The 17,402-nt window shown below is 45.0% G+C and overlaps 1 protein-coding gene across 2 annotated transcripts in view; it reads right to left on the reverse strand.

Moving 5' to 3' along the window:
• The window catches only part of MAD1L1 (mitotic arrest deficient 1 like 1), a 277,755-nt gene that overhangs the window by 60,102 nt on the left and 200,251 nt on the right, over positions 1-17,402 (reverse strand). For both annotated transcript variants that reach the window (XM_081965617.1, XM_081965618.1), the window contains exon 17: positions 12,945-13,135. In XM_081965617.1, coding sequence (XP_081821743.1) covers positions 12,945-13,135 — 191 coding nt within the window. The remainder of the gene's footprint in view (positions 1-12,944; positions 13,136-17,402) is intronic.

Genomic DNA, 17,402 nt, shown 5'->3' on the forward strand with positions numbered 1-17,402 from the left:
ACTTGCTGCTGCAGGGCCACAACAGACACACAGTGTCTGAAGTCGGTCTCTTCTACTGGAGTGAACGGACAAGCCAATCCCATTGAGGTGGCTCCTCGGATACTTTGAACCCCTGTCACTCTCACAGAGAAAAGAGTTGTTCTGGGTCCCAGGGTCTGTTGTTCCACGCAAATGTGCCATGAGCATTTGCTGTTCCCTTTTCCTTGCGCCTGTCCCTCTCATGCTGAATCTTGCCTGTTCCTGCTGACCGTTTGGGAGCATCGAACCCTTAAAAGCACCCACCTCGCGGCTGAAGGCCTTCTCCAGGACCGCAAATGCCAAGTCTAGATTCCCCCTTTGAGACAACTTCAAAGCGTGGAGAGATTTGGATGATTAACTCTAACAAGGTGTTTCTCTCAAATACCTCTCACACATACGGAAGGGCACTGCGACCTGGGAATGTAGTTGCAGGAGAAAACACTGGTACGATTGCTTTGGCCCAGTCTCCTGCTTTCCCCCATGAATTTGTTCTTAGGTTTGCTGCTTTCTTGCAGACTCAGTGGAAAAAAATATCACATTTAGCACTTTGCAAAGAAACAGGCTGAAGCTGAAAAAAGGACATTTAGGAATGTATTGAGTGCACCTTCTGTAGAGATTATAGATACGCTGCAATCTATCGCACTAACATCTGTCCTATGGTTCTTTCTCCGAAGCCCAGAGTGATGTTATCATGAGATCTTCCTCTTTCTCAATAGCAAAGGATCATCATCTTAATGGGTTTAACAAAAGAATGACCATTCCTTCACTGTGTCAGGCCTGCAGCCATATTCCTTTTGAGTCTTTGGCCTGCTGCACTTTCTATTATTCTACTATGCCTTTTCTATGGTGGGGAAATGGGAGGGGGGGATTGTACGGAGTTAGATGACATGTAGCCATAACAATATTCTTTCTAGAAAGCCAAGGTCATCCTTTGTCTCTGCACCTCTGCACATGACCGGAACTGGATGGGTGGAAGCGGTCATCTATTCTCCAAAGCACCAGAAGGCAGGACAAGAAGCAATGAATGGAAACTAATCAAGGAGAGAAGCAACCTGGGATTAAGGAGAAACTTCCTAACAGGGAGGACAATTAACCAGTGGAACAGAAGTTGCCTTCAGAAGTTGTGGCTCTCCATCATTGGACGTTTTTAAGAAGAGACTGGACAGCCACCTGTCTGAAATGGTAGAGGGGCTCCTGTTTGAGCAGGGGGCTGGACTAGAAGACCTCCAAGGTCCCTTCCAGCTCTGTTCTGATTGACCGAATTTCCAAAGAGCACTGGAGGAACAAACGCAAACGCAGGAACAAGGACTCGTTGGGCAATCGATTTCCAACCTAAGAATGCAGGAATAAAATAACAGTCTATTCACTCAAGATCAGCCAGCTTTTGATCAGATACCAAGCGTAGGTCTCGGTGGATTTAATGCACATTACAATCAGCCTGCGTGATCTCTCGCTCGGCTCCTTTGCTTCCCAGAATAAAATCGGCTTTCTCTCCAAACTCTGTGAAGGAACGAAGCCTTTTAAAGGGGGTGCAGCAAGGTCACGCGGCACCTGGGAAAAAAATCTCCTAATCACTACGTTTGCCCAAAGAAAGACCAATAATCAACCAATCTCTCTCCCTCACAAACACACACACACACACTCTCGGTCTCCAGATCTCCTTCCAAGCCAACAATGTCATCTTCAGAAAAGCTGAATTATATAAAGCCCTCCCTTAGCCGGTGTGTGTGTGTGTTGTGTGTTTGTGTTTGTTGCTTTAAAACCTTCCGTTTGTATTGCCTGGGTAATGTTTTTCTGTATTCCTGGCGGGGCTGCCTTCCTTTTTTTTTCTGGAATGTTCCACCTGCACGATGTGTTAATGCTCTTTGATAGCTAAATACGAGCGAGGCTGCGCTTAAAAAAAAAAGCCAACAATACACACACACACAACCCACTGGGGCGTAAAATCTTTATTAGAGTGTGCTGAGGTCCAGGGAAAGGATTTCTTTTTGGCTGGCTGTGAGGCACTGATACCGCTTTTCATCCGAGATAAAAATGATGCTGCGGGGACACAGCCTATTACACGGGGTGGTAGGACTAAGCCCTTCTCTCTACGCGCACTTGAGGAAGGAATGGAGCATGGACATGTGGGATGAAAGCAAACACCCCCCATTCCCCCCGAGCAGCTCTCTCTCTCTGAGGAATTCGCTGGTATCTATGCCGAGGCCATGGATGAAAATCAAGAGAAGCGCAACAAAGATGATTAGGGGACTGGAGGCTAAAACATTACAAAGGAAGGTGGAAGGGATTGGGTTATGTGTAGTGTAACGAAAAGAAGGACTAAGTGATTGCAGTCTTCCAGTATATGAGAGGCTGCCCCAAAGAAGAGGAAGGGGTCAACTGATTCTCCAAAGCATCTGTGGGAAGAAGAAGAAGAAGAAGAAGGAGAAGGAGAAGGAGAAGAAGAAGAAGAAGAAGAAGAAGAAGAAGAAGAAGAAGAAGAAGAAGAAGAAGAAGAAGAAGAAATGAATGGAAACAAATCAAGGAGAGGAGCAGCCTAGAACTAAGGAGAAATGTCCTGACAGTGAGGACAATTTAATCAGCAGAATGACTTGCCTTCAGAAGTTGTGAGGGCTCCATCACTGGAGGCTTTCAAGAAGAGATTGGACAATCATTGGTCTGAAATGCTGTAGGGTCTCCTGCTTGAGCAGGGGGTTGGACTAGAACAGGGGTCACCAACCTTGACAAGTTTAGGACTTGTGGACTCCCTTTCCCTTGGGATCAGCTTCAGGGCCTGTGGTATCCTTCTAATCCAGTGTTTCTCAAACTTGGCAGCTTTAAGAGGGGTGGACTTCAACTCCCAGAACTCCCCGGCCAGCCACGAATGATAGAGTTGGAAGGGACCAGAAGGGTCACCTAATTTACTCTTTCTCAAACTTGGCAACTTTTAGAGGGATGGACTTCAGCTCCTAGAACTCCCCAACCAGCCATGAACGATAGAGTTGGAAAGGAGCAGAAGGTTTACCTAGTTTAGCGTTTCTCAAACTTGGCAGCTTTAAGAGGGGTGGACTTCAACTCCCAGAATTCCCCAGCCAGCATGAAATCAAGGCCAGTTTCCCCCTCGGCCTAGGACTTGTGTATTTCAAGCAACAATTGTGACATAGCTCTGACTTTACAGCAGGGTTTCTCAACCTTAAGATGTGTGGACTTGTTGGCGGGGCAATTCTGGGAGTTGAAGTCCACAAGTCTTAAAAAGTTGTCGAAGTTGGAACCCCTCCCCTCCCCCTCCATTAGACTTGGGTCTTGATGGTACATGCACCTATTAAAAAGTCCATAAAATTAGAGCGTAACTTTGAAAAACCTCTGACAATTATTCTGTTTCAACTTCAAGGAACTGAGAAAAAAAGTCTAGTGTTGCTTGTGATAGAGCTTCCCACCAGGCACATATTTTAAAAAAATAAAATTAAATAAAAAACCTCAACTCCTTGCTATCCAACTGCAAACGCAAACCCCCCTTCCCCTCCGGAAAACCTGAAATTTTTTAAAGGCTTAAAAGCCCTTCGCAAGAGAATCAATCCAGAGCACAACTGAGATCTTTGTTAGTTCTTAGTCCGCTGGGATTTGGGGATTATCTTTCTGTTGGGTTTTCTTTTAGATTAAACTATTCTTTAGCAGATCAGACTAATTTGAAAAGTAAAAGAAAAACAGAAGAGAAAACACTTACGATTCCACCAGGAGGTAAAGAAAATTGTTTAGCAAAATAGCGAAAGGAAACGAACAATGTAAAACAGGCACTGGGAGACCAAGCTATCAAAGAGACAATGAGTGGAAGGGAATACGTCTGTTGGAATGATTAGAGCAAAATGAGAGATGGAAGGAAGGTTGGTGAGAAGGTCCTCAGAAGGGACTAGGACCTCCTCTTTCTCCTTTGTTGTGCAGCTGGCCAAAAAACAAAAAAAAAGGCCCATGAAATCCTAGGCTGCATTAACAGGGGGATAGAATCGGGATCACGTGGTGTGTTAAACAAAGCTACACTTGGAATACGGCATCCAGTTTTGGTCACCACAATATAAAAAAGACGTTGAGACTCTAGAAAGCACGCAGAGAAGAGCAACTAGGAGGATTCAAGGCCTGGGGATTAAACCATATGAAGAACGGGGGCAGGATTTGGGTTTAGCTAGTCTAGTGAAAAGAAGGACCAGGGGAGACATGTTAGCAGTCTTCACAAAGAAGATGGGGGGGTCAACCTATTTTCCAAAGCACCAGAGGACAAGAAACAACGGATGGACTTAATCAAGGAGAGAAGCAACCTGGAATTGAAGAGAAACTCCCTAACAGGGAGGACAATTAACCGGTGGAACAGCTCAACACCAGAAGTTGTGGGTGCTCCATCACTGGAGGCATTTAAGAAGAGATTGGACAACCAGTTATCTGAAATGGTCTAGGATTTCCTGCTTGAGCAGAGGGTTGGACTAGAAGACCTCCATGGTCCCTTCCAACTCTGTTATTTGTGATGGCCAAATCCTGTTTGCCGCAGAGGATTAAGGCAGGCACCACACACACACACACACACACACACACACCATTCGCAGGGTTGACCTTTCCTACAAAAATCTGTTAATGTTCATTTGACAGAAAGACGTTAAGCTGCTTCGCGAATGGCATTTGCTTTCGGAGCCCAGCCGAGCCCAAATCTTGGGGAAAACCGTGCAGGAAAAAATTGAAAACAAAATACCCCCAAAATACAAAATAACAGGTAATTAACCAGAATGAGAACTTAATCGAGGCCCGCAATCTCTAATCAATCTGGCCACGGCTGGCCGCTTCCGCCAATGAGCTCCGCGGTTATTTCTGATTGTGTGTGCAAGGGTGCGGGACGGCGGCCCCGGGAACGTGCTCAATCAAAAACGAGACGGCGAAGCCACATCGCAAGGAGGGAGGAGGAGGAGGAGGAGAAGAAGAAGAAACACACGCACGACTGAAACCTCTCCAGGGGATTCTGGGGATTCAGGAAAGTGGCACAGGCTCGTTCCCCCCCCCCCCCCCCGGACAAGAGCCAAATCACAAATTTTTCAAAAAATGCCAACTGGCATACAGAGTTCCCGTATAACCCCGCTGTGGCGGGGGAAACCGGGTGGTATCAGCGTGCTGGGTGGGGATGATGGTACAAGAGGCTTGGAGGGATTGGGCCTGATCCAATCTGGGTTTTCCTCCTGCAGGAGGTGAGGAATGGGCCAGAGCAACTTCCAGCTGGCGAAGTGATAAAAAGGGAGCTATTTTACCTCCAGTCAAAGCATCCCATTAGGTGCCTTCTGGCTATTCTTGGGTTGGCACTCAACCTATCAAGATAGGAGAACTTAAGTTTCCTGAGCTGGTAGATGAAATCTAGGCCGGGGGGGGGGGGTCTCCAACCTTGGCAACTTTACAACTTGTAGATTTCAACTCCCAGAATTCCTCAGCCTACTTGACAAACATTCATTCTTGGCCGTATTTGAGACTCCCAGCTGCAATGGACAGCAAAGCTAGGGTTGAGCACGGGGGCTTCTCTCCGCTAACAGGCAGCCAAGCTAAGTGCCTGAAGGACCCCATCCCGTCCCTAATTCATATGAGTGGCCCCTGGGATTTAAAATTATGAATTTAGTGGTCCCTGAGGCCCGAAAGGTTGGTGACAGCCTGTTCTACATGAGACTAAGGCTACCCACAAACCAAGATTGATGTAACCTAGATACTTGCTAAAACAAATAAAGCTCAGGTATCCATTTCTTGGTGGACAGAAGGCTGTCTTCTTCTAGAGATAGGATGTGGGCGCAGCGGAAGCAAACGTCAAGAGGAACATTTCAAGCTACGCTTCCACCTACGTTCAACGGATAGACTTCCAAATAAGCTCAAGCGTCACGCAGCATCCTAAGGCTCCAGTGACCTTCTTCCAACAGAATCAGAAACCCAATTAAGCACTCGGAAGGATGCTGGGAGCGTTAGCCCTACCTCTGCCTGGGGATTGGATCCATCTCCTTTATCAATGGCTGATTCCCGGCTACGAAAGCCAGCAAAAGAGAATTAAAGCGCAATCTATTTTCAAAATCATTGGAGATTTGCATTAGGGAAGAACTTTATTGATTTTATAATTAAGGTGGGGATGACATTCAGACTTGAAGATGGATTAGAACAAGGGGGGGAGGAGAAATGCCCTGTCCTTAACTGTTTTAATTCCCTACTTTCTATCATCCTAATTTAATTTAAGTTCCTTCGAAGAATGAAAAGTAGATATGAAGACTGGGAATTTTGGCAACTGAGGTCTGAACAAATCTAGAGAACACTGGCTGGTGAAATCAATCAATCAATCTATCTATCTATCATCTATCTATCTATCTATCTATCTATCTATCTATCTATCATCTATCTATCAATCATCCATCTCTGTATGTATTTCTCTCTTTCCATCTATCCATCCATCTCTATATGTATGTGTATCATCTATCTATCTATCTATCTATCTATCTATCTATCTATCTATCTATCTATCTATCTATCTATCATCTATCTATCTATCTATCTATCTATCTATCTATCTATCTATCTATCATCTCGCTCTCTCATCTATCATGACCCATATTGACCTCAGAAACAATCAAATATGAATTAAAATTTATAACTTCCCCCCAAAATAAGCCCTAGTGCTTATTTTGGAGCCCCCCAAAATATAAGACCTGGTTCTATTTTCAGGGAAACATTGGTGTCTGTCTGTCTGTCTGTCTGTCTGTCTGTCTGCTGTCTATCATCCATCTCTGTATGTATCTCTCTCTTTCTGTCCATGTCTGTCTGTCTGCATCTGCCTGTCTGTCTGTCTATCTATCTATCTCTGTTACCAATTGTGACATTTACAGTAATTAAAACATGCTTATTTTCTTGATATAAAGCTATTCTTTTAATCCACAAACACAACCTCAGGCTCTCCTGGGCTTGACAGCTACTAAATCATGTTTTCTGCATGCATATAAACTTTAACAGCATGGCCACAGCAGTATGTTTTTCATTTCAGCCTCCGTGGATATGCTTCTTTTTTTTAAAAAAAAAAGATATATCTAGATATACTTGTCAATAGGAGATAAAACTTCATGCACAATAGATTCAAGATCACTGTGCTTTATGAAAGATAGAGCTAGAAGACATGAATTAGTATCACGAACACTATTTTTTTTATATATTTCTGAATTCACAAACACATTAGACCTCAGAGGTTTGAAGTGCTGCTCTGTTTTGATATGTACTCCCACAAATTGGATGCTTTCTACTTAGGGAACATATTAACAAATACAGATTAATAACCAGAGAACCATTAGGATACAGATTAGTCATTCAGACTATGGAGGGTGATCAACGCCATCATAAAACCATCAGCAGTTTAGTAGCCTGCTCCTTATAAGTGACAAGGTACACCAAATAGTTCTTTTAATAGGCAATGTTTTATTAGATCGTTAGTCATTGCTTCTAATGGAAAAGTACTGAAGGATTTCTGGGTTTCAAAAGGAGAAAAGAGTGGTGTTTGGCGAGATGGGTAACATACAAGATATATATATATATATATATAGATGATAGATAGATAGATAGATAGATAGATAGATAGATAGATAGATAGATAGATAGATAGATAGATAGATAGATAGATAGATAGATGATAGATAGTAGATAGATAGATAGATAGATAGATAGATAGATAGATAGATAGATAGATGATAGATAGACAGACAGACATGGAGATAGATGGACAGATAGACACAGACAGACAGATAGAGGTAGGTAGATAGACAGACAGGCAGGAAGAGAGACTCACTATCAATCTTGTCAACTTTAAGGTGGATGGACTTCAACTCCTAGAATTCCCCAGACAACCATGCCTTCATAGATTACAACCCTACTCTACACTCAAGTTTTTATTTTGGCTTCCTTCTCTCCACACCCATGAATACCAACTAGCAGTCAGAAGACATGATGAAAACTCCTCAATTGTGAAATACATGGACAGAGTCAGCCATACTTTCAACGGGGAGACAGTGAGCATCGTAGGCCAAGCCACGTTCAAAAGAAAGACAAAAAAACTAGAGAGTTCCTGGAAGCCCGGCATTGAGATGAATCGGCCATCAACGGGCACATAAAGATAAACAACATCTACATGCCATTCAAAAGAGACAGTAAAAAATAATAATAAACTGAGAGACCAAAACACCTTCTGACCAGCAATCGACAACCAGATAAGCACAGATTATCAGCAAGCAATAAACAATATCCCAATCAAAGGAAATAGCAGCTACCAACCCCAAACTAATCAAGGACCCACCAAGAACACTCCCATCGACGCTGAGGAGGCAAGCCACTTGTATGTAAACAGGGAGAAAACCCCACTCCCTTTAGCAACTAGATATTACCTAGTTGGGTCATGAAAGATCTACAACAAAACCTCCAAGCTCAGAGAGCACCAAGGACTCCACAGTATTTTTCTTCCTCTTCTTCCTCCTCCTCCTCCTTTCTAGCACTGATGATGTTCCCTAGTTGGGTCATGAAAGGTCTACAAGAAAACCTCCAAGCTCAGAGAGCACCAAGGACCCCACATCATCTCTCTCTCCCTCAAGGCTATTCCCTCATCCTCTTTACAACACGTTGCCCTCCACATAAATTTGAAGTTCCTTTCCCTCCAGACTTAGCCGCCATGGCTTGTGGGAGTTGTAGTTACCCATCCTGCCTACAATCTGCCCTCTGAGAGGCTGAGACGCTTCTCTGTGCAACCTCAGAGGGGTCGGCGAAGCTCCAAGCAGGGGAGGAAATGAGAAACGGAGGGCCAAACAATAAGCAAGCTTATTGTGTATGCCTCATCAGGAAATGGCAAATGAACTCTAGGAGGAAGAAAGAAAAATGAGCTGCTACCATCCATGGCTGTGCCTTCACAAGTGATCCCTTCAGGCCTGCCCAATAAATTTGCAAGTTAATGCACACATTATTAATGTGTGTCAATGTCTCACAGATGTTTTCTTGCTCTGTTAATTTTGTCCTCTTTAAACAATGCTGTTTCACGTCGAAGCTCCAAAGCCCCAGTCCCCCCCCCCCTCGCTGGTTAAGAAGCCAGGCACCGTGATCCAGCTAAAAAATTTATTTCAATTTTCTCTCTTCAGGCTTCCCACCTTTTCAAGTAGCTCCTTAAACAAATGTGAATCAAACACCGGGGTAGACTCCAGCTGTTAATTTAATGGGCTCCTAAAAAGAGTTTATTATACTAGGAATGACTCAGGTGGACCTTGATAAAGATTTTTATTTTGTAAAAGGAGCGATAGACTTGTTGCCAGAAACGTTCCTGCCTCCCACACGCAGCCCTTCCACTTCTAAAAATACCTCCGTTCCCTGATTGTTCGGGAGAGTTTTGTTTGTCAGTGAATCACCATCGGATCAAATCCAGGTGACCGTGCTAGCTTGGTGAGACCAAGAAGAAGGGAAGATCGTTGGAGGGATCCTTACTTTTCAACAAGTCCTCCTGTCAGGGATCCAAGGAACACCCCTCAACGAAATAGAACTCCGAGGCTTGGGTTTCCTCAAAGTTCCACTTTATTAGACACAATCTGAAAGCTTCCATGTTTCCCCACCCAGCTTGAAAGTTCAAGACCCTGTCCCAACACCCACAAGTTCACCCCATGGTCCAATCTTTCACTGCCATGAAGACAGATTCCACCCATCCAGTTCCCGCCAGGTGCAGAGACAAAGATGACCTTGGCTTTCTAAGAAGAATGTTGTTATGGCTACACATCACCCAACTCTGTATAATCCCCTCTCCCATTTTCCCACAGTAGAAAGTGTGGCAGGACTGAAACCCAAAAAGAAAAGATGGCCTGCAGGCCTGACACCTCCTTTCTTTGTGTGCAGAGATCCTAGGGGCAATTTGATGAGCAGTAAGCAGCATTCAAGGCCGGTTGCAACATCTGAAAGCTCTCCAGCAGGCTGCCTGGGGAATTCTGGGACCTGATGTTTCCACATCTTCAAGCGGCTAAGAGTAGATAACGGGTTCTAACGTGGGGTCCTTGGTGCTCAGTGCTAGAAGGGAGTGGGGTTTGCAGAGTAGAGGAGGAAGTGGAGGAAGGTAGGGTCCTTGGAGCTCTCTGAGCTTGATGGTTTTTCTGGCAGACATTTCATGACCCTTGTAGGTGACATCATCAGTGCCAGAAGGGAGTGGAGTTTGGAAGATGATATGATTGTGCCATAAGGGAGAGGAGGAAGATGAGGAGGAGGAGGAGGAGGATGGGGTCTTTGGAGCTTGGTGGTTTTCTTGCAGACATTTCATGACCCAACTGGGTAACATCATCAGTGCTAGACATTTGCCTGTACTCCCTTTTAGCTCTGATGATATTACCTAGTTTAAATAATGAAATGCCTGCAAGGAAACCACCCAGCTCAGAGAGTACCAAAGACCCTTCGTTTCAACCTTGAGCTACCAATATTCTCACATTAGCCTCTAATGTGTTATTTATTGGTAAAACCATCCCGGCTCAGCATCCGTTTACATTCCAAAACAGTCTTCTTATTGAGTTTTGATAGGATACAAACATCCTGCCAAATCCTGCAGCTGAATGCCATATTTTCCTTCCATCGCGGCATTTAGAAGACTGAAGTTATCCAACTGGGCTTATGGGGGGAAATGAAATTCTTCAAATCTAAGCTAATAAGCAGAGCCACCATACTGATCAATGAGCTTCTTCCGTGTTACAGTCACTTACGTAAATAAGAGAAACATCTATAACCAACTAAGACCTTTAATGAACCAGCAACCGTAATAGACTACATCTGCCAAAACCATGGATAATTCTAATATATTACTTTGTACGAAATTGCCTACCTCTCAAACTCTGCTGAAACGGATTACAAGACCACTTTTAGATTTATTTATTTATTTTACAGAAACAAGAGGCAGGGAAACACAGCAAAGGCGCAGATCCACACTGCCAGCCTGCCAGCAGGAGCTCTAAACAGCCACGGCACGTATTTTTCAACATAGATAACACATGACATCCGTCTACAACAGGGGTGTCAAACTTGATTTCATTGAGAGCCGTATCAGGGTTGTGTTTGACTTCGGGGGGGGAGGGCGTGGCCAGCTTAACATCACTCGTGTCGGGGGCGTCTGCAATGGTCCGAGCGCTTTGCCAGCGAAAATGAGCTTCCGAGTTCCGTTTTTGCCTGCGACGGCCTCCTGCAGCCCTCTGCCAGTGAAAACGGAGCTGGGGAGGGTCGCATGCTGGCTGAGGCACTGTGGGCCGGTCCTTTGCTGTTTCCAGGGCAGCCACACGGGCCAGATCTAAGCATCCCATGGGCCGGATGCGGCCCCTGGTCCTTGAGTTTGACACCCTTGTAGACTTGTCCTCTGGGGTTCTCCAAGGTTGCGTGTGCATTGCCATACAAGTTGCTCTGAGCATGCGCAGAAGCAAAAAGCAAGATAGCGGCGCCTACAGTGCCACTCGGAGAACCGGTTCAGGGGCGTGGCAAGCCTGGGTCACTGCTGGTTCCAGCGACCCAGGCCACCAAGCCACTACCGGTTGGGTCGAACCGGTCTGAACCGACCCCTGCCTTCATTGTGTTTCAAGATCATTGCCTGATTCCAGCACTAAAAAATTCGGATGCGTCATCCGTATATATTCTGCACCTCCTCCATCAGTGTCACCTTGTTGGATGCAGCAGTTGTGACTTCCTTGTGTCAACATGTGTAAGGCTCTGAAAATCTGCCCGGTTCCCTGGCTGTTTGGACCAGATTGGTTGTGGTATTTACAATGATGATGAACTGCTTAGCTTAAATGCGATGGGTTATTTGTTGCTTAAATAAGTTTTCAATCATGACCACCAGCCTACATTTTCTGCCAGGGATTTGCCCTTTTTCTGGGTATAAATGTGGTCTTTGGGAATTTGTGGGTTGTATTTGAACTAACACAATTTCTGCTTTCTCTGATTCTGATCCAGCTAAAAGATTGCAGGAACTTGATTACTTACCTTTGTTTAGAAGGTCTGACTACTCACTTTCCAATGAAAACCAGATGGTTGGGGGGTGATGATGGCCGCTTTCTGGGATTTAATCTTTGATTCAATCTTGCTTTGGACCCCAAATTTAACATCAGTGGATTTTTGGCATGATAAAAGGGTTTTTAATCAGCGTAGGACATTTTTTGGAAAGCAAAACAATGAAGGTCCAAAGTCTGCTGCTGTTTTGGTTTGGGAATCAGACAACGATACTCTAGTGTTCTTCAACTTTGTCAACCTGAAGATGTGTGGACTTCATGCTGGAGGGAGAATTCTGGAAGTTGAAGTCCACACGTCTCCAAGTTCACAAGGTTGAGAAACACTGCTCTATTCAGTCAAAAGGAAAGGGAGAAAGGTCAGGTAGACCAAAGTGTTTTCTTGAAGAACATCTCAACATTAACCCCCTAAGGAGACACCTGTCTCACGGGTTTGTGGGTATCAGTTGAGCAAGTCCACCAAGATCCCAAAGAACCTTCTGTTGATGTTCACAATTGTCCATCTTCTCAGAAATGTTATGTCTATATTTGTCGGGCAAGGGTCGGCAACCTTAAACACTCAAAGAGCCACAAAGGTCCTAACCGGAAGCCCCCCGTTCAATTCTGGAGTCAACCAGGTCTGGTTCCCCCACCATAGAGTCTCCTCCTAGTGCGGCATCCTTTTTCCTCTACCTGTCCTAACCGAAAGCCCTATCAATTGTAGAGCTGACCGGAAAACCCACCCCTTGTCATAGAGTCTCCTCCTGGTGCTTCCCCCTCCCCCCGCTAACCAGAAGCTCCTCTCAAAATGGTGGCGTTGCCCGTCGACAGGGAGCCACAGCAGAGGCACGAAAGAGCCACAGGCAGCTCCAGAGCCACAGGTTGCTTACCCCTGGTGTAGCAGAAGAGGGAAAAAATATAACTTGCCTTGAAGATCAAGCAGTCTTCTCGGTGCTCGGCGTAGACGGACGTGAGGCGGTATTGGTTCTCAATCGTAATATCAATATGGTAGCCGGTCAGTTTGTAACACACTTTGCGAAACTCCTGAATTTTGGTTCCGAAGATCTCCCTTAAGCGCTGGTTTTTCAACTCCGCACTTTCCAGTTGCTTCTTTAATTCTGAAACGAAGCAGAAAGAGATTACAATATTTTTTTTTTAGTGCAGTCAGGAATCGTTCACACAGGATCTTCCGCAGATGAGAAAAATCAGCAGAGATTGGAGAAAGCAAGATTGGAGAAGCAAATTAATGTTGCGCCAAAGAGTTTGTATAAGGCACCGGTAAAACTGAACCGAGGGTGAAGGCTGCGCAGGTTGGGTGAGACCGAAGGGCCGCCTGAGACCAGGATGAGGCTGCCTTGTCTAAAGATGGGGGTGGCTGATTGCTTGTTTTTGTCAGCATCCACGGAAATTTGAAAAGCAAGTTCCGTTCTGTTCTACATTTTATTTTCCATTCTGCATTCTCTATTCTATTCTATTCTATTCTGTTCTACATTCTATTTTGCATTTTGCTTTTTGCATTTTCCTATTCTATTCTGTTCTGTTCTATTCTGTTCTATATTCTATATTGCATTTTGCATTCTCTATTCTATTCTGTTCTATGTTCTATTTTGAATTATTCTATTCTATTCCATTCCATTCCATTCCGTTATTCTATTCTATTCTATTCCCAAATTTAGGAACTCTGTTAACAGCAGAATAATTTCAATTTGTATGGAAAAGAGGCGGGGGGAAATATATCTCCAAAGTACAGAAAACAGCAAACTCTGTAGCGGAATGCCTCTCTCTCTCTGGCAGATTTTTGGCCAAGAGAAGGCAGCTATGTTGGCTGCCACTCAGCCAGTATTTTATCGCTAGGAAAGTTTGCTGCCAGTGGAGTGAATCCTTCAGGGGGATACACAACAATTACCATGAATCCTTCACCCAAGGTGCTTTCTGAGTAATTAAGCCACAATTTATCCCCCCATTAATTACCGAGAAGAGCTTTAGTTAAACACAAGTCGGAGATGCCACCTAAGGTAGCTTGTTTTATCAACACAACAGCCCGGAAGGCTTCAATTCCCATAATAAACAGAGACACTTGCTCCCCGGAGGCTGTGATGTCTTCTCTCCCGTCACCTCCATGGCCATGTCACCATTCAGGCCACCGGGTTGCGGGGGGAGGAGGGGGAGGAGGGCAGAGGTGGTTCCAGATTAACATCTGCAGCCATTCAGGGAATGTTCTGCCCACAACAGAAAGGAGGGAGGACGAGGTGAGAAAGGAAGAAAGGGCAAAGCAGAGGAAGTAAGGGAGGGGAAGTAAGAGTAGGAGAGAGGAGAAGAAGGAGGAGGAGTTGGGGAAAGAGAGGGGAAGAAGAAAAGAGGGAGGATAAAGAGGGAGAAGAAGAAAGGGCAAAGCAGAGGAAGTAAGGGAGGGGAGAGGGGAAGAAGGAGGAGAAGAGAGGAGGAGTCAGGGAAAGAGAGGGGAAGAAGAAATGAGGAGGGAAAGGAGGAAAGAAGAAGGCTGAGAAGGGAGGTTGAGAAGATGGAAGGAGTAAGGTTGTTGCAAAATAAAATGGAGGCATGCGGTGGCAAGAAAGTGACCCCAACTGTGTTTTCTATATTTGTAAGAAGATAAGTGATAAATATTAATAGTTAATAGATAAATGTTAGTAGTATTTACAAGAGTGTATATTTGTGAATGTACTTGAAAAACCTGCCCTGAACCTAATCAACTACAGAAACCAGAAGATTAATTAACTGCTCTGACATCAACATCCTCCCCATGTTGCATTCACCTAGCCCCTCGATGGTGCTGGAGAAGAAGACTCCTGCATTGAGTCCCTTGGACTGCCAGGCGATCCATCCGGTCAGTCCTAGAGGAGATCAACTCTGACTGCTCTTTAGAAGGCCAGATCCTGAAGAGGAAACTCAAAGACTTTGGCCACCTAATGAGAAGGAAGGACTCCCTGGAGAAGAGCCTCAAGCTGGGAAAGATGGAGGGCAAAAGAAGAAGGGGACGACAGAGAAGGAGGTGGCTGGATGGAGTCCCCAAAGCAGCAGGTGTGAGCTTCAATGGACTCCAGAGGATGGGAGAGGACAGGAAGGCCTGGAGGAACATTGTCCATGGGGTCGCGATGGGTCAGACACGACTTCGCAATTAAAACAACCAGCCCCTCTTTAGCTAGCATGAAGACCCTGTAGACCAAAACCAGAAGCTCCTTCTACCAGAGAAAAGGACTACAATCCATTTTTGGTGCCGAGTGGGATTTAATCACTGACAAAAGCTGCCAGAGGTATTGGCACATTCTGGGCACTCAACTGTGCATTTGTTTTCAGAATACAATGCAAGCTCTCTGGTCCAAATTCTCAATGCCAAAAGTATCAGGCGTGTTGGCTTGACTCAGCTGGTGGGAATAGCTGGGAGAAGAATGGGAGGTGGGATTGAGGAGCACGTCCTTAAGAATTAAGCTGCTCTCCCATTTTCCCACCCCCCAGCATTGTTTAGACGTTTAGATGGACTTTTAATCACCAGCTTCTTCCTAGCCTTGGAGATAAATTAGCAAGAGTGTGAAAGAGATTGAGGGATTCTGCCATCCATGGCATCAGCTTCCCATCACCCTCCATGTCAGTTGCTCTTCTTCTTTCCCTGGCATCTATAAACAGGCTGAACAGGGGATGCTGGTTGGAGGGCACCAGCCCCCTTTGACAGGACACTCTTTCCACCGCCTGAAGATCAATGCGAATTCTGATAGCATTTTGGAAGTCCTTGCAGACTTGATATTCCTCCAGCATGGACTCTGGGGTTTAGGTGAGCCTCTCTCAGCAAAGTAGTCCTTCTTATGATTGAAATTGTTTATTTTTAAATTGTAATCATTGTATTAGATTGGATTTGGCCCCTAGTTGCAACTGATAACAACAACAGCAACAACAATGAGCGGGATCTTGTTTAGGGATCCGACAGTTGACCCTGCAAGATCCCAACGTTGGCCAATTTTAGGACTATTCTCCACTGTTTCTTGCGACAGATTTCGTTCAAAGGCAGGGAAACTACACACCATTGGTCTCTCTTCAGAGGACAATAAAACATTCTACGCTGCAACGTTAGACACCGATAACAAATGTTGGCCAGTTTGAAGAAATATGTAGGGAAGTTTTACTTGGAAAAGAGAGTTCAGTTATAACCACTATTTGGCATTTTGTGGAATGACCGATATAGATATATAGAATAATAGGCTCGGAAGGGACCTTAGAGATCTTCTAGTCCAACTCCTCAAGCAGGAGACCCTTTGTCTTTCAAGACAAATGATTGTCCAGTCTCTTCTTGAAAACCTCCATTGATGGAGCACCCACAGCTTCTGGAGGCAAGTTGTTCCACTTCACTGTTATGAAGTTCTAGTTCTTCCTTAGTTCTAGGCTGGATCTCTCTTCAATAAGTTTCCACTCATTACTTCTTGTCCTGCCTTCAGGAGCTTTGAAGAAGAGGTTGACCCTTCTTCTCCGTGACAACCCCTCAAATATCGGAAGACTGTCATCTTCTCTTTGTTAGACGACACAGAGCCAGTTCTCTCAACCGTTCATGGTACGGTTCAGCCAGAGCGGAGTCATCTGGTTCTTCCTGTAGGAAGAAGAGGGTGAGATCTCACCCAGCTTTTCCTCATCCTCTCATCTGCTTGTTAACGCCAGGATACTTTCGGCTTCTTTATCCTCTCCCATCGCACAAAACAACCCACGTGTTTTAGGAAAGCATCCCTGAGACGGACTTTGCATTCTCTGCTTTCCAACTGATGCTCCTGGGAGAAATAAAAACCCAGGGCTCGGTTTTTCCATAGCAGACAGAATACCTAGAAGGCCTAACCTGGCTTTCTGCAACCGCAAAGGCAACCATTCAAATGTTTCCGGGGGTGGCTGATTGCTTGTCTTTGTCAGCATCCACGGAAATTTGAAAAGCAAGATGACGTTAGCAAAAGATCTGCCATCGCCACCCACCAGTGGCCTCCCAAAGTCTCCCTGGCTTTTATTCCAACTCAGGAAGCCTCCCTCAAGGGGGTCAGTCTATTGAACTTCAAGGATGCTGAGGGCCCACGATGGAGAGGGGGGCGTTGTGACCTGAAGCTATTGTGGGTCTTTTACTACTCACGCAGGAATATGCAACAATCCTCTCTGGCCAGTTCGTTTCTTTTAACCAAACGCAGTTAATGAAGAGCAAAGTCCTCATTTCAGCAGGATGGGCTTTATATTTGGAGAGTAATTTGGGTCCCTTAAACAACAACAACAATAACAACAACAAAACCTAACCGACTTTGGAATGAAATTGGAGAGCTCCAGAAAAACCAATCCAATCCATGTTGTGTTTTCTGTGTTGAAATTTCAGCTATGGGAGAAGTAGAGGAGGAACAGGAGAAGGGA

Source organism: Natrix helvetica (genome assembly GCF_964273705.1).
Source record: "Natrix helvetica genome assembly, chromosome: 13".
NCBI lineage: Eukaryota > Metazoa > Chordata > Lepidosauria > Squamata > Natricidae > Natrix > Natrix helvetica.